This window comes from Struthio camelus, chromosome 4 (genome assembly GCF_040807025.1).
Source record: "Struthio camelus isolate bStrCam1 chromosome 4, bStrCam1.hap1, whole genome shotgun sequence".
Classification (NCBI taxonomy): domain Eukaryota; kingdom Metazoa; phylum Chordata; class Aves; order Struthioniformes; family Struthionidae; genus Struthio; species Struthio camelus.
This window is the reverse complement of record NC_090945.1, coordinates 38,680,538-38,708,125: the sequence shown is the minus strand read 5'-3', so window position 1 is coordinate 38,708,125 and position 27,588 is coordinate 38,680,538. Positions and strand designations below refer to the sequence as shown.

At 41.0% G+C, this 27,588-nt stretch overlaps 1 protein-coding gene across 15 annotated transcripts in view; it reads right to left on the bottom strand.

Annotated features, from left to right (window-relative positions):
- Nucleotides 1–27,588, bottom strand: part of TRIM2 (tripartite motif containing 2) — a 92,770-nt gene that overhangs the window by 32,982 nt on the left and 32,200 nt on the right. For 11 of the 15 annotated variants that reach the window (XM_068942333.1, XM_068942331.1, XM_068942324.1 and 8 more), the window contains 2 exons: nt 7,828–8,009; nt 5,458–5,695 (listed from right to left, as the gene is read on the bottom strand). In XM_068942333.1, the coding sequence (XP_068798434.1) occupies nt 5,458–5,695; nt 7,828–7,961 (372 nt within the window). In that variant the 5' untranslated portion in view covers nt 7,962–8,009. Of the gene's footprint in view, nt 1–5,457; nt 5,696–7,827; nt 8,010–12,664; nt 13,060–15,035; nt 15,318–19,183; nt 19,306–22,367; nt 22,532–27,588 lie in introns of those variants that run through there. The other 4 variants (XM_068942330.1, XM_068942335.1, XM_068942329.1 and 1 more) reach the window with 4 other exon arrangements.

Genomic DNA, 27,588 nt, shown 5'->3' with positions numbered 1-27,588 from the left:
GACATCAAGAAGGCTTTTGGGAAAGAACAGAACTGGCTATTTTCAGGTGAGCAGAGGGATCTGTAAAGGCATCATGCAAACTAGCTGGCTGCTCCAATACATCTTGAGAATTAGGAGCGGGGAGTAAGAATCCAGATTTGCATGTGACTATTAGCATTAATAGGGATTTTCCTCTGATAAGCTCCTTTCCTTCTTATTCCCATTCTTCCCTCTTATCTCAACTCACAAGATAAGGGGCTCACAGGCAATGTGGGTTTAGTCACTTGCTGGATATTCGTATAAACCACTTTAGAGAAAATTAAAAAGCTACCCAAACAAACCATGTAAGATGGCATGTATCAGCAAGGAGAAAAATATGTAGCCCATCTAAACAAGAGGAATTACTCCTGTGGCAACCACCATCAACACTACTCCAGTAACTGTGGTTTGAAGGATCTCATGGTAGTAAATCCTCTGAGTTCTGGCAGTTACTTTGGTAGGCACTAAGATATGGTGCAGTCTCAAAGTACACAGAGAAAACGAGTTAAATAGAGTTTAGGATTTAAGTGCTTTACAAAGGCTGCAAACATTTACAGTCAGAACCAACCAAAATGAAAAAAAAATTTTATTAGGAAACTAAGTCTTTCTATGTGATCATAAAGGTTCATTTCTTTCAAATCAGGGTCAAAAGTTCATCTTTCTACCTCTTGATAATGTAATGCTTATGGTTCAAGATATTTTAAAAAGCTCTTTAGTTATTTAATATTTTTATCTTTGGGTATAATTATTGGATTAATATAAATTTGCTCTGTTTCTTACTGAATACCTCTTTAACAAACATCATTATATTTGCAGCAACATATATGAGACAGAAAACATCTCTTTGGCATATTGAAGTTTATTCTAAACAGCTTTCCTCCTCTTTATTTAAGTGCCAAAGAATCACCTAAACCAGAATGGCAACAGAAAGCAACCCATAAAGAGCTAATGTATATGTTCGCATAGAAATTATCTCCTTTGCCTTAGTCAAAGTCAAAATGTTTTGAGTGAAGCAGCTTTCATTTCCCATGAAAGTCTTTGGATTATGCCATAGCTGAAGGAGAAAGAAAAGTTAATATGAAAACTATTTAGGCTTGAAGTGTCTACATGAACTGATTTCCTAAGATTTTATTGAGCATTTCCCAATCAGCTAAGATTGCATATATTTTGTTCTTTTATGTTTATTTCTAACTACTTCCTTTCATGTTTATTTCTACTACTTCTCCTCTCCATCCCCAATATGGGCTTCACATCTTGCAACATTCCCAGGAGGCTTTTCATTTTAACATTTTTTTTTAAACAAAACATCTCAAAAAATGTTTGCCTCATCCTTCTTTTTTTGGGCAGGATATGCTATGGCATCCAACACTGGCTTCAGCTATGCTTCCACTGAAATCAGTGGGAACATTCCCATCAGCTATAACGAGTAGCTATAATACCCACTGCTTTCAAAATCCCATCCACTGACTCCACTTTAAACCAGACAAGCATATTTCAGCACCGTGATCTAGTCATAGGCCTATGCATACCTTCACTACTGTAATTTAACTGAATATACAGAAACTTTTTAATTTGCCTAATGAAAGATGCATGCACTTTTGAAATAGATTTCACAAAGCCAAGGCACATTAATTCCAGACCTTCAGAGTTCAGGTCTCAAGAAAAACGCCCTCAGCAATGCTAAGCCCCCCTTATCTAGAATCACATTTGAATAATCACATTTTCCATCCTCTGCTTTCTATTTGTTTGAATTAAACCAGCAGTCCAGAGGAAAAAAAAGGAGGCATTTATTCTTTGCCAACCCTCTTCCACATCTCACATACATGCTCAGTTCCTCTGGCTCGGGGCTAGTGTGTACCTTGGCTTTGTATGTTTTAGCTTCTAGAAAAATATAAGCTTGGGTTACCTGATGGCACTTCCCAGACACCATATTAAATTTAGAAGCCAGGCTTTGTCCTCCCAACTTATAGCTTTTACCTTACCCTGTGCAGTAAACACTAATGCTTTAAATATTTTTTTTTAAAGACTCATGAGTTAAACAACACACTCACGTGCAACAGGTGACCCACCCAAATTCCTTGTATGTAGTTTGGGCAGATATGACTATACCAGAGACACACTACTCTTTCCTGACTGTATTAACTGGTCCTGATGGGGCAGAAAAATGTTTTGCCAGGAGGGAGCTCAGTTTATTAGTTCTAATGTTCACTAATGCTGTCTAAGTCAGACATTCTGAATTTTTTATTTAGCTTAAATGACATACTGAAAATTGCAAAGTATAGAAAGATCTAGATTACAGTTTAATGGGATACACAAGTATGTGACATACTGGGAAATACAGAGGTGAGGGAAAAGGATAAGGTTTAAATGGTACATTATGAAATCACTTCATGAGAAAAAAGAAGAAAGCTTGATGTTCTAAGAGAAGCATACAGGCAGCAAGCACCACCTGCACAACTTTAGGAAATGTTTTTCTAGACACAATCTTATATCTGACAAAGCCAAGCTATTCTGTTATCGTCTGAGAACAAGTTAGTGACGTATCAGGCTTGCTCTCTTGTTATAGGCTTTTAGTTTAATATCGAGTATGCTCTCTTGTTACACTCTATGGGCAGAAAACATGCTGCACTTGTCAAAGCATGGATCCTAGGATCTAAGTAGCCTTTCACTTGTAGTTTAAATAAAACTCCAAAGTGGATTTGTCAGGATAGGCACTTGCAAAGAGGCTATACCACCCATTACACATAATATAGTAAATGGACTTCCACAGCCTTCACTATCTTGGCTGTTCCTTGCCCTAAATGACTGCAGACCAACATTTCCAAACCTGGGTTCTTATACTCAACACAACCTGCAGGTGTTTAGCACCTGAGAATAAAGCCAATCTTAGTTTACTGTGTAAATATAACATAAGAATATACTGTCCAGTTCAAAAGTTCCATGGCATGTGTGCCATATTACCCTAATCTCACAAGAACAGACTTTCAGGCTCTGTGTTGGATGAATATGAGTAAGCATCCATTTATAGCTCAAGTACAGGAAACCATCTCTCACGTCACAACACTGCAAGCTAAGTTTCGTTTATCCTAAGAACACACAATAAAGAAGCTACAACATGTGCTGCAGAAGGAGTAGGGCACACACACACACACGGAAAGCAACTAATGGGAATAAGAGGCCAACTGGAAGAGAAAGCATCTGATCTACAGTGCCTGAGGAGGATTAAGTTACAGCAAGATAGGCAAGTCAATGAAAAATAACTGTGCATCAGTTTCTCCTTCATTTTAATCAGAGAGGTTTAAATCCATTGTCACTGGTGAGATTGGAAAGACTTGTTTTTAACAGAAACTAACTTTTCAAAACTAATACAAAGAAAATCTGGCAATATTTAAATAAAATATACTTGATGTAAAATTTTCCCTTAATCAAAAAAATACAACGGGTCTGACTTTGAATAGAATTATACCCAAAGCAATATGGAAAAAAAAAACTCAGGAGAGGGGGTTCACTGCAGAAGGACTGCCTGTTGTTTGAAGGCAGCCCCCTCTCACTCCCTGACCACCCAGCAAAGCTGCTAGCTGCCAGGCGCTTGCTCCTTGCCACACAGTGCCCTCTCGTGCTGTGCACCAGGGAGCTGGCAGAAGGCCATTTCTTCAGGCAGGCCCAAGGTGCCCACCACCCTGCCCTGCCCACCCCTGCCCTTCGACCAGGCCCACCTGGCTGGTCTCAGGCTGTTCTCCTTATAGCTTATCTCAGCTCCTCCCATCCCGAGGGCTGGTGCGTGCGCGTTAGCTTTTCATTTCCTGGCTCACGAAGCTTTAAATTGGGGTTATCTTCAGTCTCCTCCCAAGCCTCTCACATACTTAGTTGAGCAAGAAGATACTAACACCACACTAGCTTTACAAGCCCACTAAGCATCCTAAGAGGCACGCCGTGTTTCAAGGCAATCCAAGCAAGCTTATTTTAGAGAACTTACAAACCCAAAATTTCCACAGAAAGGAGCTCTCAGAGAGGTATAAGGTGGCCTAATTTTAAATATAGGCAAAACAGTTCCTTCAAAGGGATTTATTTCAACTCATCTAGAGAGTCATCAGGAGACAGGGTAAATACAAATCAAGTAACATCTTCATTTTCATTTTTTCCTGCACTTCGCAATCAAATAGCTCCCATCACTAATGCTATATCAGAGAAGAGCTATGATTCATTTTAAGGAGATCAAATAAAGTGTAAAATAAAACCTAGGAATAACTATATTAATCAGTAACCACTCCACATATAGGTATAGTGCACGTTGAAATAAAATCTACCAGTTACTCATTAATCAGAGTATATAGCAAATCAGTTCTACAAGTCAATCTAAGTCTAGCAGTTCAGTAAGGAAAGGGAACTGAACTGTTCCTCCGTAGGAGCAATGAAACCTGTCAACTAAATTTCTCCTATACATCCAATATTTGAACTGAGTATCAAATAAAACAGTCCTCGGAAAGTTGTCTTAGAATACTGGCACAAATTTCTTGGCTTGCATACAAGCACAACATTCAGTTTACAACACAGCATGGCTCAGTTCTGCAACATGGTCTACTTATGCTCTTCCATAAACCTGGCTATGAGAGAGGAGTTGGTATGCTTACCATGAAACCATGCAGATCAAGTGCTGAAAATGCTGAAGCAAGCAGTGAAATTAGAGCTGTTCTTGTAATACAGCAATACTAGATGCTTATTCAGTTTTGGGAGTACTTGCCAATGAATACACTGATATCATTTAAGAGTGCATGTGGGGAGATGCTAAGCAAAAAAAGTAGGTGGGGAAAAAAGCAAAGACAAGTAGTTTACTTTGGAGTCTCCAAGAACTGATACCTGAGATCCACTTACACAAAACACTGCAGATAAACAGAGCTCACGCTCACTCTGTTCCTAGACTGTGGCGACCCCAAGCTGTGTTACTAAGGTGCTGAGCCTGAGCCAGTACGTTTTTTTTATTTGTTGTTATGTTAGCATACTTGCATAGCTTTTGAAACTGTCTCAGATCTCACTGGGTCAACACGCAGGTCAGTTAAGCTTATAATGTTTGATACATACTGCCAAAATGAGCCCACAGGTTACTACAGCAATAGTTAGGTCTACAAGGAGAGCTACAAAATCCCATCTCAGAGGGGAAAGCACAAGGCCGAGTGCTTGCAGGAAAGTAATTTTGACCAAATGGGTTAAAAGACAGTATCATTCAAGATGACTGATAAGATGAAATAATATCCTATTTTAAGATGTTCCATTAAGTGTATTTGAGCATTGTTAATTTTAAGAAGTCATTTGTCTTTGCTGACATAAAAATCAAAGTAACATTATGATTCCCAATCCCAGCTATATGTTTAGAACAAAGCATCCGTTGCAAGGCAGACCAATCAGTATATTGTACATATCACAGGAGTTTTTCTCACTCACATTTCCATCATGATTGGGGCAGGAGAGTGGCTTGCCTGCAGCAACAGCAGTGACAGTCTCCAAGATGGAGGACTCTTCTATGCTGTTGTCTGGTGTTCGTTGCAGGACATCCATCAGGTTGGTGATAAAGAAGTTGTTCTGGAGTGCAGAAACCCCTTTCTCTGGCAGAATGGAGGTCTGGCGGCACACGGGGCAAGAAAGGGTTAAGCTATGGGCTGGAATGTAATTCTGTAAGCACCTGTTGGGAAGGGAGGTGGAAGGGGAGAAAGAAAGAGAAAGAAAGTATCAAAGAGGGGAAAAAACCCTTCATTTACAAATTGGTTTGAAATAGTGCTATCTCTACTTTTGAAAGGAAAGGTAAATCATATTCCATGCTTCAGGAATAAAAATGATCACGGGGATTTTTTTCCTTTAAGTCTTTACTTCCCCTGCCACATGAAAAAAAGATCAATAAGCTGACATCATTGTGAGTTATGTGCCTTTCTTTGAGACATCTGTTCTACTGAGAATGCTTTCCATGCTTTGAGACACCTACTGCATCCTACTCACAGGAGAGTAAAAATGACAAACTATCAGATAAAGTTTGATAGATACGAAATTCCTGCATCAAGAATTTGAGTCTGTGCTTCAACTGACTAACCGGTGGCTGACCTTTGTCTTTCCAACAGACTCTTCTTTATTAACTTGTATCTGTGGATTTAGTGTTTCAGAGCTGAAATGTGGTCCCAGTGAAACCAATGGAAGTTTTTCTATTTATTTCAATTAGGAAAGTTATTTGGCAGTTACCCAGAATCAACAGCGCTCATTCGGCTTTGCTCTTTCCTACACAGAGAAGCATGTCCCATTTTAGCCCAGTTCTGTGTTGAAGAGTTTTTCTCAGTTTTTTTCTTTTAAGAAAAGAAATTAAATCTCACAAAATACAAATCTGACACAAACAAAAGTTCTGTGACCGACAATGTGCAGGAGACTGGTCTAGGTGAACAGTTAGTGCCCCTTTTGGCCTTGAAATCCAGTAACAGCTGCTGGACATGCAACATCTGACTGCAACTGGCAATTCAATATAGTCCTCTAAACACAGGGAGCTTCACAGAAAGCAATTCTTCAGGCATCTAAAAGGGGAGCAGTGTTACACCAAAACGTTCATGAGATGCCAACCAAGAAAGTGCAACCCCACACAGCTATGTTACACTCATCCTCTTTCAAGGGCTTTGCTTGTACCAGTCTTCAATCTCCCTTGGCATCCCTCCTCCTGCCTCCCCCTGCAAAAGGAGGGCTTAGGCTTTGCACACGAACACTACACCAGAGGAGTTCTTCCAGCCCCTCTCCATAACCAGATCAGCATAAGAGGATTACAGTAAAAACCAGAAGCTGACCTTAGGATTTGCACATGAACTGAAATCAAGAAACTTGAGACTTGATGGTGAAAACCTTGACTTCACTGACTTCAGTGAGAGTTTCACTGCTGACTTCAGTGAAGTCAGGTTTTCCTCTTCTTCTACAAAGGGCCACTTCACTTGATACACTCAGAGATCAGTAATTTTTCTTGCACCCTATAAAATTAGACATACACACTGCAATTTTAACCAAGAGTAAGAAATCTCCTGAACTAAGCATTCACATGACGTATCATTTATTATAATACTTCTGCCATTCAATATATAACCCAAGGAGCTGCATCCCATCATCAGATCAAGATCTCTAATGAATAATTCTTCAACTAACTTTTCTGAAACGCTGTATTCTTTCCACAGTTTGATGGATAATATAACATTAAAGTTTCACTAGCAACGTTCAGTTCACTCAGCTGAATACAATAGAAGGCAGGCTGCTGTTTTTTCTCATCTCTTTTCAGAGAGTTTTTCCACTTCAGTCAACGAAGCTGCAGAATAATGAGGACATTTAATCACTGGCTATTAATAATGTATACATCATATCTAACCCTTGGACATTAAAGGACAGGATAATTATTCTCTGCTCAGTAAATCAACAAAGAAAGGTTTTTATTGTTTCTAATTATAGACTAATCATTACAAATTTGAGGCTATTAATTTGAGGTCCAAATTCTTACTGCCGCCACCACCTTTCACAATGGTGTAACAATACTCATTAGTTTCATTGGATTTATTTTTTATTTACTCTTGCATAAAGGAGAACGTATCCAAAATATTCTGCTGCTGTCTCTTCTTACTGCCCACTACAAATAACAGTCTTTGTCTACATTCCTGCCTCTCCAACCTTCCCAAACTTTATCATGTCTTAACGTGACCTTTACAAGTAAAGAGAAAAGTCACTGTTCACTAAAGAAGGGAAACGTTCTGTGCCAATTAGAAGACACAAATATCTAGTTGCAAACATGGGAAAAGGTCTTACCTCTCACAGAAAGTGTGCAGGCAGGGAAGTACTTTGGGGTTCTTGTAACGGTCCAGGCATATGCTGCAGATCAGAAACTGCTTGTCAATCTGACGGACCACAGGACTTGGGATGTTTGAGCCTTCACTGGCCATCCTAGACCATTGACATATGGGTCCTGTTCCCTTCTACCCTGCACACTGCTGGAGTGGGACAGACAGAAAGAAAAAGAAGAAAAATGGCTCATAAACTTCATGAAATAACAATATCAGCAACCAGTTCACTCATGCTTCTTCCTGATGTAGGAATTCATATTTCTATATAAAACCAAAGCAGCGGAGAATTAAGCTTTTCAAATATTTTGTCACTGTTGAGAGTCCGGGAAACAGTCAACACCACCATCTATAGCAACTCTTTCTGAGTGGACGTTCTGGAAAGGCATATTGCCTCCAGTCTGTAAGAGTTACAAGGCTGTCTAGTTTTAAAAACATCCCCTGATAGAAATGTTCTTGCACCAGTAGGTTCAGCCAGTGCTAACAAACATACAGGTTCTTAAGTCTACAATACAGTTGGCAAAATGCTTAAACTGGAACTGTACCAGCCAGTCAAATGGCTGTGTCACAGAGAGTTTGAAAGTGGTTCACCTAACATTTTTTCCTTATCAGGACAGGTGGAGCCAAAGATTTAGTAGCTTTAGACTCTAGCAAGCCCCCGAAAAGGAAGCTTCAGAATGAACCAGCCCCTGGGAATGGAGCGCTCTATTCTGCATCAACAACAGAAGTGGGGTAGGTGAGGTGGGAATCCTCAGAATGAAAGAAAACTTAGCAAACGAGAGGCAACTGAACCGTCCCATTCATCAGACAAGAGTAGCAGCTGCTCAGAACCAGCAAAGATGGGCGAGGGATATGTGAAGCGTGTCCCTCAGAAGAGCAGCATTCTGGGCAGAAAGGAGTCATGCTTCTATGGCTGAAGTCTCTTCATAAGCCTGGCATAAACAAAATGAAATGAATGGGAAAGGCAAAAGTCTACCAGCTGACAATTCAAACTGCAGGTTGTAAGAACCCCCAGCAGGCTGGGAACTCCTCCTCTCTTATATGGAGAGAAAAACCGAAGTTTCTTCTCAACCAGATGCACAGTTTATGGACAACAGGATTCATATGAGTAGAGGAAAAAACAGGGAGGAAAAGAAAAGAAACAACTACAGAGAAAAGTGAAGTACATGTTAAAATAGATTAGGAAAACCCACTGGGACAAGCGGAGGCTCTGTCAGGACAGCCTAACAAGAGCTCTTCTCCATGAGTGTTTTATCAAGGTGCGTCACTCGAGGCTGGAGCACTCAGAGGTGCAGGCTCACTCCCCACAGCCCGGGAAACCCACCGCCGCTTCTCTCTGGGCGCCTGCCTCTGCGGGTCCTGCTGCCCCTCGAGAGGGACGCAGCCACCTTACCCTTGTGAGCAGCCAGCCCAGCTTTATTCCTGCACTGGAGAGATTCCTCCTCAGGTAGTCACTTCTGCCTGAAACATCTTCTACCTCAGTTTTTAGTCATTCGTTTCAGCTCATTTCGTATTTGGGTTAGGCCTCCTTTGGCTATCTGCCTCAGAGGGTGACTGTGCTTGTTCAAAGGTCGCTCAGGTTGCACAGTGATTTCTGTGGCCCGCTGCATTTTATAAGCGATGTTAGGTCTGCTCTCCTTCTGGTGCTGACTGTACGGGCATATTAATCTGACAGATCTGAACACAGGTTGTTTTTCTTGAGCTGAGCGTTTAGCTGTACAGGTAGGCAGGTACAGTTTACTTACTCTATTGTGCAACTGACTGTTCCTAGGGTGATGACCATGGCTGTGAAACATGCTGTACCGACTCCTCTGATAACAGATTCCCGTGGAATCACCTCTGCACAAGCACAGCAGCATAAAGTTACTCACAACTAAAATACCCCAAAGCAGTAACTGACAGGTAACTTGCTGCATAAAATTTTTATGCTGGGCACTTTTGTTTCCTTCCTGGAAAAAGGGGAATCTCTAAGGTGAAGAATGGCTACAGTCATCTTAAACTGCAATGCTTGTGCATGAACCAGAGATATGTTATTTCAGACTTAATCACTTGTTTCACTTTTTTCATTTCTTTCCCCATAACAAAGTAAAATCTGTTAATATTACATAAACACAAATTAAATTAACCTACTGCCATAAATCATACACAAAAACCCTAGGAGATCAGTTATGAAGGTATGTTACTTTTTAAAAGCTTGAGTTAAAAATGGTTTTATGAAAAGTGGAACCAAAATATCCAGCTTTTGCAAATGGAAGTAGTAAGAGCAGACCACCCAACAGGTATTAACGTATTCATGAATTAGGCTGTGTAACATGGAGATCTTTAGTGATGTGCTTCAAAAGAAAATGTATTTCACCACTGATTCACTTCTGCTTGCCTCCCACTCTCCTACCCAAAACTGCTGGGGCTGGGGTGGGGGTGTTTAACCAAACAAAGAGACAAGAAAACCAGAAAAAGGAAGACTTATTGTCAAAAGTACAGTTTCCTAACTGCACATATAGGAACAATATAATTTTTGGTACAGACTAAGCACAGACTATTAAAAAAAAAAAATTGTTCTTAAGAATATGAAAAAATACCTTCCCAGTGAATGCTGCCTGTCATTAAGAAAACAAAGTTCCCTAGCAATCAACTAGCTGATTCTCTATCATTTCATCTTTCTGACACGAAGAACAGTCACACCAGCAGATAGTGTTTTTACAAGAAAAACTCCTGTTATCTGAAAAAATTCGTATCATCTGATCTTCACTCTAGTCTTTTACATTCCCCCGATCTCATTGTAAAATCAGATGACTCTTAGTGTTTCAAACACAGGTCTCATCCCAGCCACTTTAATCTTCAAGTATTCACGCTTTTAACTTTGTCAGGGAAATAAACCACTTCTGAGAGTTCAGAAGTAAGTGCTTCTAATATTTGGCATTTTTTCTGGAACACAGTAGGCCATGCCTGTCATTTATCCTCTATGCTTATGCGAATCATGTTTAAAATACGCACCTGAAAACAGAATTTGGTCTGTACGCTTCAAGTTTTGGCTGCTACATGGTATAACAACACCTTTAAAAAGTGGTTCAATTTCAAAACTTTCTAGAGTATGTCATTTTCAGGACTGCACATCTGATTCTGCAACCTCACTGAGCCAAATTCACCTTAGACGCAATCCTCCCGAACGGGATGTAGCTGTGGAAGTGATCATTTTGCCCACTGTCTCAATGCAAGCAACTGTATAACAAAAGACTGTTTGAGGAGAAGCTGCAAATTTTAGATGGTGCTTTTGAATTTGGCCAAAGACAGAATTTATTCTGACTTGTTGTAGAGGTAGCAGCAATTCCTCAGAACAACAGCCTAAGTTTCAGAGATGCTGGCAGTGGGAGAAATAGCAAAGTAACAGTATTTTTACAAGAAAAACATTCTTTTATATAGTAACATCTTCTGAACTCAAAAATTGCTAGAGTTCTTTTTGGAGATTCGTTTTGTCTCTCAATCTGATAAAAGGCAGCCAAAGCAAAAGCTCTGAAAATCAGTAAGATCTGAGAAACAAATCTCCACATATTTGCACTTCTTAATTTAAACTTGCAAAACCAAAGGTTTAGGAGGCATTGCACCAGACAAGACATAAAACCCCACCCATTTATCTCTAAGAAGCACACACTCAAAACCTAGTTCAGGTTTGCCAAATCAAACGCAGAAAAGGGCTCTGGAAAGTATACCCTTTGTCACTCAAATATTTGAGGCTGAAGGATTGTGATCTTTCCAGCCACCCTGGAGATGACACTGTTCTCTTTCCTTCTGCTTGGAAATATGTTTTTCAGTTTTCACTCTCAATATTCTATACAGCAAAGAAGAGAGAAAACAATGGCTCTATGAGATAGCGTAAAGCCTGGCTCTGCTAAGTGTGCCTGCCTTCAGGAATGAATGCCAGGGTGCGGCCCCACCCATACGAAATGAACTTCCTATAGATTTAGAAAAGGGGAAAAAAATGTTATAGTACAGCAAATAACAGCTCCAGAAGAGTTGTTTTAAATAAATAGAGCCATTAAATAGAAAAGTGCACCCCTTCTACAAGTATCTTTAAACAAGCTCTGGATCAACAGCAATCAAATTTTCTATTAGATCCCATGGACTGGCCAAGCAAGAGACCCCGGGAACGCTTATAATGGTCTGTTCAATTCCCAGGATTTATTCCTCTGCTACAAAATCCGCTGCTATCACCGAACTCCACCCAGCCAGAACAGCAACTAGACTCTGCCTGAAAGTATAGCCCGAGGAGAACAAATTGCTTGCTGCTTGTTCATCTTCTTATCAATGGTATTCACAACGCAGAGGGGCTATTCACGTATTATGAATGAATAGGTTTCCAATGGCAACGTTCGCAAAGGAACAGTTAGGCCTCAAGAGCCGTAAGAAAGGGTGGGGAACCTCAATAATGTTGCTTCAGAGCTTGGGGGAGCAGGGGGTAAAACTCCTTAAACCAAATACATTGCCTGTCCGCTCTTCTTCGAATAAAAGAGATTCAAGCCAAGATTATAGCAGCAGTCCCAAAATTAGCCAATACAGAACACAGAGTAAATGAATAATCATAACCAGCACGTAGCCCTCTTGTACAAAGGGCTTGATAAGCTAAATTCGCATTCCTTTCTCTCCCACTCTTCAGTCGGCTTGGTGCCTTGTTGCTTAAAGCACAGCAGCCCTCCTCATTCTTACAGCATGCAGAATTATAACGAACAAATCGGGGCCCAAACAGAAGGAGCAACCCAGCAGCAGCCACCAGGAATAACACTGAGCAAACTTGAGCGTTTTAGACCTACCCATCTTCGTAGATAAGTAGCTTAATCAATGCAGCGCTGAGGATAAAATCCTTGCAGGGACGGAGCTGCAGTTCCGCAGTAATCCAAACGAACAAATCATCATCTGTTAATATTTCAAGCTTAAGAGCCTCACACGCAAAACTGCTTAAGAATCCCTATCACAGCACTGTCAATATTAGATGCACAACGTATTTTGTGCTCTAAGGAATGATGCTCCATTCCACGAAGAGGGCAGGCAGAAAGAAAAATGGAAGAACAAGAGGAGGCCCAGTGAAGTCGTCATGAATTTTTTTTTTTCCCCCGGGTCATTTACAAGTGGGAGACCCCTTCAGGATGCAAACCAATCAATCTTTATTTAGCACATCTTTTTCTCACTCAGCCTGTGTAGAAAGACTGCAGCAAACCGGGCAAGGGATTGTGGGATAGGGATGCAGCAGAGAGCTGCAACCAGATTCGCTGGGTTATTTTTTTTTTCCTCCCTAGTCAGCAATCAGCTGTTTCGAGGCTCCGCGCAGGGCCATTGAATTTGGTCACCAGAATGTTATTACAGGATTAGCAGGCGGAGACAGCTACCACTGTGCATCTGGCATGTCAATGCAGCTAGGAAATACATATGCAAATGTTACTCGCAAATCGGAAAAAGGATTTAACTCGGAAGGGGAGAGTAAATATTACGTAACGTAATTACCAGGACGGCAGCTGAAGTGAAAGCACTTTCATTTATAAAGGGAGATAAAGCTTTACACGTACTGATTTCACTCCAGCGTTTGGATTTTTCCAGCGTTTGGAATAGGATAAAAAAAAAAAAAAAAATCTCCCCTGCTCCAACTTGTAGCAGCAACAAAAGACCCCCCCGAAACGTTCTCTGTCTCTCCAGACGTTTAAAGCAGGAGCAAAGAAATCTCTTCTAAAAGCTGTGCTACTGACACGCAGACCAGCAGCAATTTCTTATACCACAGACCTGCCTATTTGACTAGACCCATAAGCAAGGCAAATATTTAGGGCAGCAATTAGTACCCTCATAGTCAAGGAACAAGAGAATCAAAGCTAACAGTCTGTTAAACTTCTGTGCAAACACTAATGCCAAGCTCTAGTCTGCTAGTTAACCTATTTACTTATCTCCCCCCCCCACACCCCCCAAAAAATCACAGATCAGTTGAGGTTACCAAAGGAAATAAACAAAAGTTTCATTTCAGTGGTATTTTTCAGATGCACTGAGAAAGACATTCAAAAGCTGCTGGTGAGCACACAGAAACTACTGAAGTAAAGCAACATAAAATTAGCTTTGTCCTCCAGTATAACAGCTGGTGTTTTTGAAGACAAGGTAGTATTTGCATCTCTAAATACAGCGAATCTTTTCTTTTGAAAAAAATCACATGCAAGTATTCCCACTACCTGAGGCTAGCAAAGCTTCCCACAAATACAAGGACACTAAGGTCCATTTGCATTAAGAATAAAAAATGTTGGTTTTACATACTAGCTCTGCTAATCTGACTGAATTAGAACAGATATAGTTATTTCAGAAATCACAGTGTAAAATACAGCTGTAAGCTCTTCAAACACCGTTTCCAAAATACACTTTTCCATTCTCGGACCGACCAGGCAAATGGCATTAATAATCATTTAGCAAGGGCAACTTCATCTAATTCCTGCTAAAAATATAGATTCTCTATACACCATTTACTTTCCACTTGCAATCATTTAGCCAGATTGCTTTCAAACATCACACAGCTCCAGCCTGGCTTCTCTGGCTATTGCCCACAGGGCTAAAGCATGCTGCAAGCCAGTTTATAACATGAAATGAAACAGCAGGGGTGTGTGTGCCTGTGCGCTTGTGCCAAAATATTCCTCCTCTGTTTCCCTCAGCATGTGCTGAACTCTGACAAAGAGAGCAAGCAAGGTATTTTTTGTTTTACCTCCAACATGCAGCAGGTCAGAAGTAGCAGCAATCTGCACAGCAGGACTGACAGTTTAGAAGAGGCACAGGCACAGTTTAGATAAGAGTTTCAGGCACATTTTGTTGTTTCCCGAACTGTCCAGAGAAACCCCCGTTACGAAGAGCAAGCAACGTTCTTCACTCCCACAGCAAGCACAGCCAAGGCCTTGCGTTTCTGCCACTTGAACAACGGCACATTAAAACAAAAGTCAAGAACAAGAACTCAGAAGCGGCACTCCCTGAACGAAGGTGCAAGACTTTCACATAGGAGCAGGCAGACCTCACTTCGCTGCTTGCTTTTCCTTGCTCGTTCCAGGCATCAAATTTACACACAGTAAGACAGAATGACAAGTATTGCTCAAATGACTAATTCCACTTACGTTCAGCAGTATGGACTACATACCCCCCCAAACCAGAACCGATCCCATAACATACCTCATGGTCAGAGGAGAACTGCAGGAGTCACAGCTGCAGCCACTCTCACAACGAACTACGACACCGACTGAGAGCGAGGCAGAGGATTGCCTCTAAGTGCAGTTCTCTTATAATTAACTCCTAGAAGCCGCCTGCCAACAATGATCTTATGTTCTGCAAATAATTCTGCTTCTTCAACAAAACAAAAATGTGGTACCGTGGCAAAGAAAATGAGACAACAGTCATAGCATTTCCCTTGACACTTTTTGTTCTTGCATGTTTAATGTTGACATGTGGGTTTCTTCTCCCTAGCGAAAAGGAAATGGATTTGCAGCTCAGTGAACAATCTTGCACTTTACCCCCATACCAGTTACTACTAGCCTGTTTCAAATAGGTTTATTGTGTATTTGTGCTTGTGTTTTGAGGGGTTTTTTTTTTTAAACAAGCTACTTTCCCACAGAAATTTGCTGCACTCATCTTTGCTGCTGATTTAACAGTTAAGTAAGTTCTTAAGAGAAAAGATACAGCACATGCCATCTTCACAGTGACATGGAAAAGGGTGCTCTGGCCCCTGTTATCACCCTCTGTAATGGTCATGGTTTTTGAATAATTTGTTCTTTTCCCTGCTCCAAATGAAACATGAATTCTTATTCTTAGAGAGCTCATAAACGGCAGCTAATTTATAGGCTACAGCTAGCTATTGCTATATTATTCCCCAATATTAAATAAATCTTCCAAACATTCCAGGTTAAGATTAATGATCTATGTTGAAGTTTCTACTATAAATTGACAGAGGAGACAATAATCTAACTCAGGGTGCTGTACAAAAATAAACTTTATGGTCAACAGAAGAAAAAACCTATTTGATTAGCCCAAACTAAATGGCTAACTAATACAGTCCTATAAAGGGATAAGACTGTGACTGGAAAATAAAGAGGTGGGAGAGACCAGAAATCAATTAGCCAAAGCCTGCGTGCTGGGAACGAGGGCTAGTTTGGGAACACAAATATAGGAGAGAATGAGCTGTTCCACCCGTTACCCCGCTCCGAGTCCTTAATATAAGCCAGATGCCAGCAGGGCAGGTGGCGTGAAACAACCAAGCTCTGTCATTGTGGGACCATGCCCACACCAGGAACCACAGGGCTTTAGTTGTCCTGACGAGACAGAGCCAGCTGAAGAGACGAAGATGACACTTTTGCCTTTCCCCACTACAGCTTTGTGTTCGTACAGCCCCAGCAGCTCCCACAGAGTGAGTGCAACCTCCAGCTCTGGTGCCACGTTCTCCAGCGGCCCAGGCTATAGCTTGCATTTGCAGGGAAGAGACACAGCTTCCTTCCACTGTGGGCCCCGCTTGCAGCCAGAGGGCACGTCTGCCCTAGAAAGAGCTTTGTTGGGTGCTTGTTCCTCATCACAGCCACAACCCAGGGCAATGATCACTCCCCCATCTTGTGATCCAGTGAAACAGATGCTCTTCCCTCAAGCTTGCGACCCAACACATGGCTTGTCATAGCCCAGCAGGCAAAGAACTTGAAAGGTTTGCCTAGGATGCAATGCTAGGCTGCTGGAGAGCTTCCCAATCCCCACAGCGCCAGTCCTTCTCTGCCTTTGCCACCTTATTCTATTTCCTTCTACCTTCTGCTTATGCCTAGTTTAGCATGCCAAGGTTGCGGCTTTTGTAGCACTACTGCAGTCAGCCAGGCAGCTACGAGAAACGGCTGGAACAGCCCAGCCTCCCTGCTCTACCAGCACAAGTTTGGTTAAAACGCCTGCAGTCCGTGCCTGTCTCCGGCACTGATGTCGCAAATCAGGCAGCACCAAACACTAACGGCCTTTTTTCCTCGTGTCATTCTTTCCGTTTCCCCATTTGTGTATTTGTCATTGAGGTGGCAGGACCAGATGCCACAGACACCAGAAACAAGCTCTCTGTTCTGGCATTTCTTCTAAGCTACAGTCAGCTCACCTTCAATACTGTTGTCAGATGCTGGTGTCACGAGTTAGGTTTCTTTTAAAAGCTTTTAACTGTTCAAGGCACAACAGGAATAGAAGCCACTTAAAAATGAAAGCCTTGCTTAATATTTTTACATGTTGAATGCTTTAGTGCTTTTTTCCTCCTTCCCTTCCTTGATCTGTAATAAAAGCTTACAAGAGAGTGCATGCCTGACATACGCAGGTGGTCCTCTTAGGACACCAACATACTAATGCTTGATATTCTGGTTTGTACAGAAGGGAAGGGTTCTGGCTGGCATCTAATACCGCTTTTCCTTCTTTCTCCTCATCCCCATGACTTCTACTTCCCTCTGCAGTACCCTCCATCAGCTCCAAGACTAACTGCAATAGTCCTATTTCCATCTCCATGGACCTCATCTCCCCACTGTCCAGTCTTGAGATGAAGAGGAGACTTTCTGGCAGCTGCCCTACACACCAAAGAGCGAGAATAGCAGGTCAGAGCTCATGTCATTATTACAGTCATTATGCAACTGATACACAATATCTACTTTTAGGCTATTTTCCTATCTCAGGTTTTCAGGACCTCATTTTGGGCCAAGGGCTTGCACAGTTTACTCCAACACACCTGAAGCACCTCAGATTCACTGCACATGCAAAGACCACTGGAGTGCATGCAGTGGAACTCCAGAAGTCGCCAACCAAATGCCCAAAGTTCTCCCTAAAAAAACTTCAGAGGGAAAGGGCAAGGAATGAGGGGAAATGGACATCTTGAGGAAAATCCAGACAAATGGTAGCCTTACACTGTCATATCAGAGGCTAACTGTCCTCAGAGCTGTCGTTTGGGGCTCTTCCCATGCTTAAAAAAATGTCAATCACATTCTCAGGTTAGCTATTTAAAAAAAAAAAAATTATCAGCACAGTGAGACAGGTCCAGGAAATCAGTTCAGGGGCTAGACGTCGTGCAGACCTAAGTAAAAAGGTTTTAAATAATCAAAGCATCCACCCAAAGCAGCATATCAGAGCATCTCTATTGAAAACCCCCTACCCTGCTTAACTGCTTCGTGCTGTTAACAAGACCCTTGTAACTGTACATTTTTGGCTCTCTAGGGCTACCTATTTTGTTAGTTTATCACTGATTAACTTTTATAGGTAGATGTCCTCAACTGAAAACACCAAGCTCACACTTGCTCAAACTGACAAATAATTAAAACTTTGTCTCAAATCACTGCAGCTTTTAGAAACATCTCTGAAATGCTGTTTGGTACAGAAGGGCTCCATGGAGACTTTGTACTAATCACTGTTAGTGTAGGATGGTGTAGTGTATCCAGGTGTAGGATAACAGGCAGTGTGGATAAAATACAGGAGGCTGAGCAGGAGTCTATCTGGGAGGAGGTCCCTGGCTTTTTCTGCAGAGTGCTAGATATAAGATACTTTGGAAAATGTCCTAGGCATTTTCTTCAGAGGTGCTGAGCAACGGTAAAGTAAAAGAAGCTGCAGATGCTCAGTGCTCTTGGTACTGAGCTGAGTGTAGTGAAGGCTGAACTGCTCAGAGCGCATCCCCTCCACCTCCCCCCGCCAAGACTCTCATCTGCATCTGCCCCTCACCGCACCTCCTCTTAATTTTACAGTTCTGCAACTCTCCCTTTAGGAGAGGTGAAACATGTCAGGTACTAGAGGTTAGTTATACATTCTCTGTTGACCACTGCAAAATAAAGTTCCTCTGCTTCGGTTTCCATTTACTTAAACATGATTTTGTTGAACTAGTACAAAGTTCAACTCAGCATGGGGCAAGGTGACACCTAGCAATCACTATATGCCATGTAATTTCTATACTAAATTAACTTAGAGATTGGCAATCCCCAGGAATTTTTTCTCGCAGCCTTCCAAATCTCACTTCCCAGATCATAAAACATAGAAAATAAATTCAGAGAAAAAAATAGGTGCTTTACCGCAAGAAACAGCAGACAATCTACACATTAAAAAAAACAACGGAGGTAGAAAGGGAAGGAATTCATATCTCCTTAGCACACAAGGCTGGGTAAACAGGGTGCCTGAGCAGGTAAGGTTTCTACCAAAAGCAAATCTGGGAGAAGGACTAGGAAGGAGGGGGGGAAGGGAGAGCCCCTCTCCAGCCTGTGAGCAGGCTGAACTCGGGCAGACATCCTCTGCAGCACTCACACTGTTTAAAAATGCAATGTCGGCTGCTGCACCTCTGTATTTACCTGAGCTTTTGTACAGTGTCCACCTCATTTTCTTCCCTGGAGCCCAGCAGCGATGTTATCTTCTGTGTCTGCTAAGTCTTCTCCTGAACTGAAATGTCTTTCAAAAACACAGAGATATGTCTAAATACCCGTGCAGTCCCTGGGTTCGGAGAAGGCCTTGCTCAAGCGTAAGTGGCAGGCAGAGGTTTACCCAGGCAGGCTCTCTTACATTGGCAAAAATGCGACACCGAACTTTCACTGCAAGTAGGTAAACACATAGCTGCATACGGCAGGTAGTCTGGCAGCACCAGCAGTAGTGAGACACAGTGTCAGAATAACCTTGGCAAAAGGAACTCTGTGGGTTTTAACAATAGCTGTTGCTCAGGAGCTGAACCTACCAACCACCCAAAACAAAAAGCCACCCACAGCTCCTGTGGGGAGCTCCAGAGCTCAAGCCTGTTCGGTGCTACACTGTGTCCTCCTCCACACTCACAGGGTCACTCCATCTGACTTAGCATTAGCCAGCTTCAGCACTTCAAAGCTTGGAAACACCCCATGGCTGAAATTATCCAAGTAAACACCTCTTTGCAGTCCTCAGCAAGGACGCTCGTTTGCTGATTGCACTCCAGCACTCCTATTTAAAGAACTGTTGTTATGGGAAAAAGCTGAAACCTTACTACAGCACAGACAAAGCGCTGCACATATCTTGCGCCTTATCTGCAGAAAGGCATCAGTTCCCAAGGTGCGTTTCCACAGTTAAGTTTCACTACAGCCACAGTGGGACATGGTTATCTGACTGCAAACCCCATATTCCTCAGCAGGCCAGATCTCCAGGCAGTCCTAGTGGTCCTCTCTGAGGGCCTACAGAGCAGCTACTCTGGCTCAGCCCAGGTTTCCCTCCAGGCCTTTCCCCTGAGATATAAGGTCGTATATTAGACACAGGCGGCCAGGAGGAGCAACAGTAAAAGATGCCTACCTTTAGCCTTCTTCTCCAAGAGTAACTCTCCTAGCCTTTCTCTTCGGTCCTTCCAGATTCCCATCTGCTGACAAACACAAAGGGCAGGGCCAGGCTCGACGCCCAAGGCCCTTACAAGGGCTCTGTCAGGCTGCTCGTAAGCGAGTGCCTGACATGAACGTATGTCAGACTTCCACAAAAATCACATTCTCAGAAGACTCTCATGAATATCTGCCTGAATGAACGTCAGTCTTTTGGACTGACATCACAACTTATGAACTAATACCTGATGAAAGATCAGGTAAGTAGTATCACTCGTATGACACAATTTTTAAGACTCAAGCTGAACTGGGATACACTGCGCATGTGTTTTTATATGAAAATACATCTGTTTTACTTTGCAGCAAAGCCTATACGTTTGTAAATACATGGACAAGTTAGGAGACACCCTGGATAAAAGTAACCAGATGAATGCAGCGGTAGTTTTAAGTAAAAAAGGCATTTGGAAAAAAACAGTGCTTTCAGGACGGCTAAGAGTAATACTGTCTTAAATCAGCCATATGATCATTTGTATTGTAACAGCACCTAGAAGTCTCCTTCAAGTACCAGAATCCCACTATGACAGGCACTAGCTATACAGAACACAGATCCTATGCAAGCATAGGTAACCCACACCTTAAGGCCCCAGGCCCCTATTTCCATTTAACTGCCTATGTGACACTACCTACCTTTTTGTACTATAAAATAAGTTTTCACAGCAAGCCGATAGTTTGGATGAGGGCTTTTTTTTTTTTTTTTTTTTTTCCTCAGAAAGAGGTGCAAGACAGTAGCATATAGAGCCAGAATCTTTTGCAGTCAGATAAGAGGAACAAAGAGACCTCAGCATCCTCTTCTCTTTGCAAACTCTACATGCCTGACAAGTTTGGAAGCAGTCATTGTGATGGCTGCGACAAGATGTACTGTGTTGTTGTTGTTGATACAGATTATATATATAGTACCACCAAAATGACAAAAACCTTTAGAGAGGTATATAAAATAACCAGCTGTATGCATTAGTGTTGAAAGTAATTCAGAAATCCTAGTGGAAAGCCAGTTAGAAATAGAAAGTACATACTCTGCACTATTTCAGGTGCTGAACATTTTGCATAACTCAGATATTACAATGAGGGGCTGTTAGGATACATTTCAAGTAACTTAAATGTTTTTAGAACACCAACGAAACTGTAATTACTGAATTTTGGTAGGTGGAACATTTTGTGCTTCTTGTTGAATTTTTAAAATTTAAAATTTATTCTTTATTCATGATTTGTATCTATTGCTTTTTACTCTCCCTTTTTATTGGCCATAGATGAGAAATCTCTTTTAAGGCTACCAGTAACATGCTTGCTACTACTTCATCCTCTGAGCTGTGAAACTCATTGCCCTAGGATGATACAGATGTTATCATTTTACAGCCACTCCAGGAGAGAATGACGAATTAATGGAGGATAAAATGATTAAAGATTTCTACATATAAAAGACACCACCTCTACCAGAAGCAGACCCGGAAAGATAAATTACTGAAGATCAAAGAGTATTTTAGAAAGTATAATTATACGTCTGATCTATTCTTATACTCTTCTCTAGGCAGCCCTATGAGCCACCATCAAAATCAGAAAGCTGGGCTAGATTTACTTTTGATTTGAGTCAATCAAACCTTCAAAATACTCAGTGTGGACATCACAGGAGCTATTTTAGTAGTCACTCCCTGTTGGCATAGTTAATGAATAATAATGGTGCCATAAGGCTGTTTTCATTGCTTTGCAGAGTCCTGCAATTTGGGGGTGTCAGGCAAAATGAGTCCATCCTACAGCTGCCTTAATATGCTACTGCTGCATAAAGAATGCTACTTAGAGTCACAGACTGCCTTTAGCGCATGCACCCATTTCTAAGCCATACGAGCAAGACACAATGATGAAAGACTGGGCATCACCCCAGGCAGAGAAGCCTTTCAGAGTGAATGCAGTACTAACCTACCAGTTCTCCCCACTTCCTCCTACCTTTTCAAATTTACTGTAGCCTTAAGAAAAAAAGACCTCTAGTGATATCTCCTTAAGAGTACCATCCATCTTGTTGGCTCTGCAGAGGTGCTCTGTACTATTCTAAACACAACGCCACACAGCTTGGGAACAGCCATGACTTCACCATTTAAAAGTTGCCCACCTTCCCCAAGAGAGGCCCCTTCAGAGGGCATGCGCCTTCAGAGCTCACCTTCTGCAGAGCTCATCCCAGAGGGGAAACAATGATGATTGTTCAGAGGGTGAAGGTCACCATTCAGGAGCTCAGGTAAAAATTCTTCCCAAAAGTTAAATATGGAGAGAAGCCTTCCCACTCTTCTGCTCATTTGTCTTCACGACAGTGCAACGTGTCAACTTCTGATAAGACAAACAAAAATTTTGGACTTTGCAAGCACAGTAAATTATTCACAGAAGTGCTCACTTACTTTTGCAAATTCACCTTATTATATGCAAACATTTCTGCTCACACCAGTCTAGTTAGTTTTTCTGTCTATGGTTTGTAGAAGGGAGTAGGAAAAAAACTAATTAGAATAAAGAAAATAAGGGAAGACGGGGTCCTCTGCCTACACAAAACATATGGCACTGTTCTTCAGAAATAAGACAGGACTGTTACACACTATGTTTCCTGTGTAATAAAGGGTCACACTTATCTCCATTGGGAGACTAAGTAAAGGATTGCATTTATGAATGAATGGAAAATCATTCATCTTTACTTAGTAATGAAGTATGTCAGAATATGTTTACATTTCACAATCAAAATTTATCTCCAACTATTTCAGGCACCTAACTTCAAGGCAAAAAACATACCACTACATATCTGATAAATAGGATGAGTTCTTCATGGTGCAACACTTAATTTCAGCTTTTATTATAAAATGCTTTCTGAGCTGAGAGGCCGAAAGGTCAATTGTTCCCATGACTATGCAGAGCAGACTGAGAATTAGGTGTTACATTAAGGACCTCCAGGGAAAAGAATCTGTTCTTTGCCGAAAGCCCAATAGGCCTTACAAGCACATCTGGAAGACCACACACTAACCCATACCATGGTATTGTCTCAGAGTAACACACAGGGGAAAAAAAAAACCCTCAGGCTGTGGCTCTACCTGATTTGGGGGCCCCAGATTTCCCAGCCCTAGTACAGTGCAAGTACTTTGGGCTCTAAATAGCAAATTAAAACAACATTCAAAATAAAAAATAAAGCTGCAGAAGCTTATCACATGCAAGTTAAGCCGTGAAGGTTTTCCATTATCACTTCTGCTGATACAGGGATTACAAGAGAGAAAGTTACAGCAGAGTGTTTCATGATTAGCGTTGCCTCACTAGAAGGAAAAAAAAAAAATCAATGTGCAAAGTATCATGCAAATACACACTTAAACTGAGGCAGTTTTTCTTCTCCAGCAGTTTATAGTGTACTGTAAAAGGCTTGTTCCCCAATCCTGAGATTTCATCCTTGGAGGTCACTTTAGTTCCCGAGGGACATGTACGCTGCCTGACTTACAGCATTAACAACGCATAACTGCTCTCAGGAGCCAGCGTGGCCTTGAAGACATTTGACATCACTGAATCTAGTGGCATCTGTTCTTTTGGGAGTAGTGTTTCTCAGAGAGCGTGCACAAATCTCTAAAAATATAGATCATTGGCCAAATATGCCAGGGGCTAAGTATGCTGTACATACTAAGTCTTTCCAAGGACCCCGATAGAGATGGATGCATTTAGAGGCACACAAAAACAAAATTGTTAGAATCTTTTCAAGAGCGTTTTCAAGTTCAGCAAAATCTTTTAAGTGCAATCTTTCATTTCAGTTCTCTAAGCCGTTGCGTCAAATGCATTTGCTAAAATTCCATCACTGCTTTGGAGTACTTTCTGTTACGCATAAGGTGCGGGAGAATCTTTACGTGCTTCTTTTTTCATACTAGCCACAGCTAAATAGCTCAGAATAATCTAGCCCAGAGCCATTGCTCTTTCTTTGCTAAATAAATTATTGAGCACTTCACAAAACACACTGGTGGATACCATACACCTTCAAGCTCTCAGTTAACCCAATTCTATTAAATTTTGACATACAAGGAATTAGGCACAGTACAAATCTTTGCAAAGATTAAAAACTTACACTGTATCTTTTAACCCATCACTCCACACATGACAGTTTTGCAATGGTAAGTTCCGTCAAGGGACAACCTCAAGCATATTAGCTAGCGTTAAACACCAGCAAAAACAACAGAAAAATGGGAGATTCTCATTCTACATTTCTACAGTGGAGAGAAAAAAAATAATCAAGAGCAGAAGCCCATGGTATCAGAGAATGAATAGCTTTACATGACAAAAACGAGAAAGTCACCCAGAAATAAAGTGTTCATACACATCTTTAGGTAGATTAATACCACTAAGACAAAGAAATCCACACTGAATTAGAAGCAGGCAGATTGCTGAACATTCACCTCATGCATTTAAAAACCGACCGAAAGTAATTGCATCTACTTCAATCTTTCTGCTTCTTTTGCAAATAGTATCCACCCTGGCATAATGACAGAAGATTAGCGTCTATCTAAATAGTTCCTTTTAAAATGTGTCCAAGACTGAAAATACTCAGAAGGTTTTAAAGTGAGAGCAAACGAATAATACCTTTTCCTATGAGCACAAGCGCTGAGCACAGCAAGCAGAGTTGTCTGATTCTTTAAGGGGAACTTTCAGGGAATATGTGCTTCCAGTACATTTATAAGTCATTTGTCCTCTCCTAGTGGCAGGGTATATTCTTAAAGTTATTATAGCCTAGATTTAATATTTAAGAGTGAAGTGTCATAACCAGATGGGCAGCAGTTTGTTTGCAAACTATTGTAGCAGTCTGGCTATACAGGATATATTTTGATGCTTGTGCTAACTGGATCACCATGTAACGTAAGAGGTGCCAGAATACATGCTGGTAACATTTTTCACGTATCTATGATTAGTCTCCTTCTTAATTTAGCTGTGTCTTTTTTAACCCTACTGCCACTAACAGCAGGATGGCTGGAGCCAGCCTACATCTACCTATCTACCACACTACCTGTTCACCGGTTCATACCAGAAGTATTATATTATTACAGTTCTGCCTTTTGAATGGGATTTGCTTTTGAGTTACTGCACTAAGGCCAGCTGGCAAGTGGGAAGGCTGCTTGGTTGCCAGTTGACTTCCCAGCTGACTGGATCCTTGGCTCTCCCCCCCCAGTACATTAGAATGACAAGTTACATCATTTATTTTACTTTATGCTATTCCAGTTATAAGCTGCTATTCCACTGATCAAACCAAACAAATTACTAACTTCCAGTTAAACTCGCCTTTTAAAATAGGTGATGACAAATTCAAATATAGCCAAATAAAAAACAATTATTAGAAGGAATGACATGCAGTGCCAGTACATGAGATTCTGCGATAGAAATTGTCTAGAGCCTATGACAGAAAATAGTAGACAAAAACATTTTGACTTCTATATTGCAATTGATACAACTAATATTTAGTTATTAAAATCACAGAAATAACACCTTGTCTTTATAGAAATAAAATAATTCAGAAAGCTTGATATGAAATGCCATTTTCATCTCTCCTATGGTCAATAAGTCAACCCAAATTTAGTTCAGTTGGAGGTGGACTTTCATTTCATCTGATCGAAAGTAATAGAGGGAGGGAAAGAAGGCTTGCACAATTTCTCCCAGTGCAGGAATTCTCCCAAACGGCATTTGCTAAGTGTTTGCAACCAAGCAGCTCCTACTGTTACAGGCACACGTCAACGTAAACCCCACAGCACATCAAGGCACTGCCTCCTCTCCAGTCATGTCACATAACATTCAGTAGCAGGCCTAATTCTAATAGAAGAAGCAATGTGTCTTAAAAACAAAAAATAGCCTGTTAAAAATGGAGGCACAGAAAAGCGAGGTCAATTTATATGAATGCTAAGCCCTGTTCCCTTCCATTCAGTATTACAGAAACCTCCAAATAATGATTATTTCCTTTCCAGCTTTATTACTTTCAATAAATATTGATTTCATTTCAGAGACTCTTTTTTTTTTATTTTTAAATAGCTTATGTCACCATGTTTCCACATGGTTAGCTTCCTTTTTTTCTTTAAACCCACAAACATTACCAATAACATAGCCACAGTTGGCAGTTTCTGGAAATAGCATATCTAATTTTGGTTGAAGGTGTCAAAGCACATACAGGACACATTGGACCTGCAATAATGGATTTTAAACTGGCAGTCATTGGACTTCTTCAGGGTGGTCCCTGAAATGTGACTAAAAAAGCAAGTACACTCCAAAATATGGATGAGGGATTTCCAAGGGAAAATTTTTAGGGGTCCACAAAACAAAAAAAAAAGGATGAAAAATACTGTCTTGGACTTTTTTTAACCCATTTATAGATTCTTCAGGATTAATGGCTTTTTATAATGCAGAACGCTGTCCTTAAAACAACTATTCGAATCTGAAGAGCTATTCCCATCTAAACTACAGTCGTATTAAGGATGAGTCTTTATAGCCTGAATTTTTATTTGGAGAAATAGATATGTTTGCTGCGGTATATATACAAGCAGTTCAAATTAGCCACACTTGTATCCTCAGGGACCTTTAATTTTGATGAGAGAAAATGCTTGCCAACCGATCAAACCCAATTCTTTTACGTTTGGCTTATGTTTACCATAGGCCATGCCTTTGTTTTTTTTATAAATAGTCCATGTGTCTAGACACAATAATGCATGTTTCTGCAAAACCGAATGTTTATTATTTTATGCAGATGATTAAATTTCAGCTTCAGTACAGTAATGCACAACACTTTGTTCTCTAAATTCAAACACCTACATCTTTTCAGTTCATTTAATTCCTCAATTTTCCTCAAAGGAATCAGGAGCATCACTGTGTTTATACAAGCTGTCCAAATCCTAGTTTTGTTATGAATTAATGAATTTCCATTATCAGACGAAGACAGGCCCAGCATATCTTCAAGATGGCTTCAAGCACCAATTATCTGGGATTCCAGATAATTGTTGCCAGTAAACAACCTGACCTTCAAGCTAAAAACGGGATTGCCAGAGCAAGAACACTACCACGGGCCAGGAGAGCCCCCAGCAGTAGAGCCATCTTTGTCCAGGCAAGATCTAATTTTCCAAACAGTGTACATACTGCTGGACATAGCAGAATTCAGACAGCACTTTCGTATACCAGTCAGGCCTATGCTGGATACTGCTTGTCTTAAAATTGGCCTCAAAGCAAGATTTCACTGAATTCATCTAGTCAGTACATTGAAAATGACTTCCCTGAAGAAAACCAACATTCAAGACAAAAAAGGCATTAAAACATATATGTACTTCTCATTTTTATCTTGTATCTGGCATGACACATTTGCTGTCTCCCTTTAAAAAAATTACACAGAAAAAACAGATTTC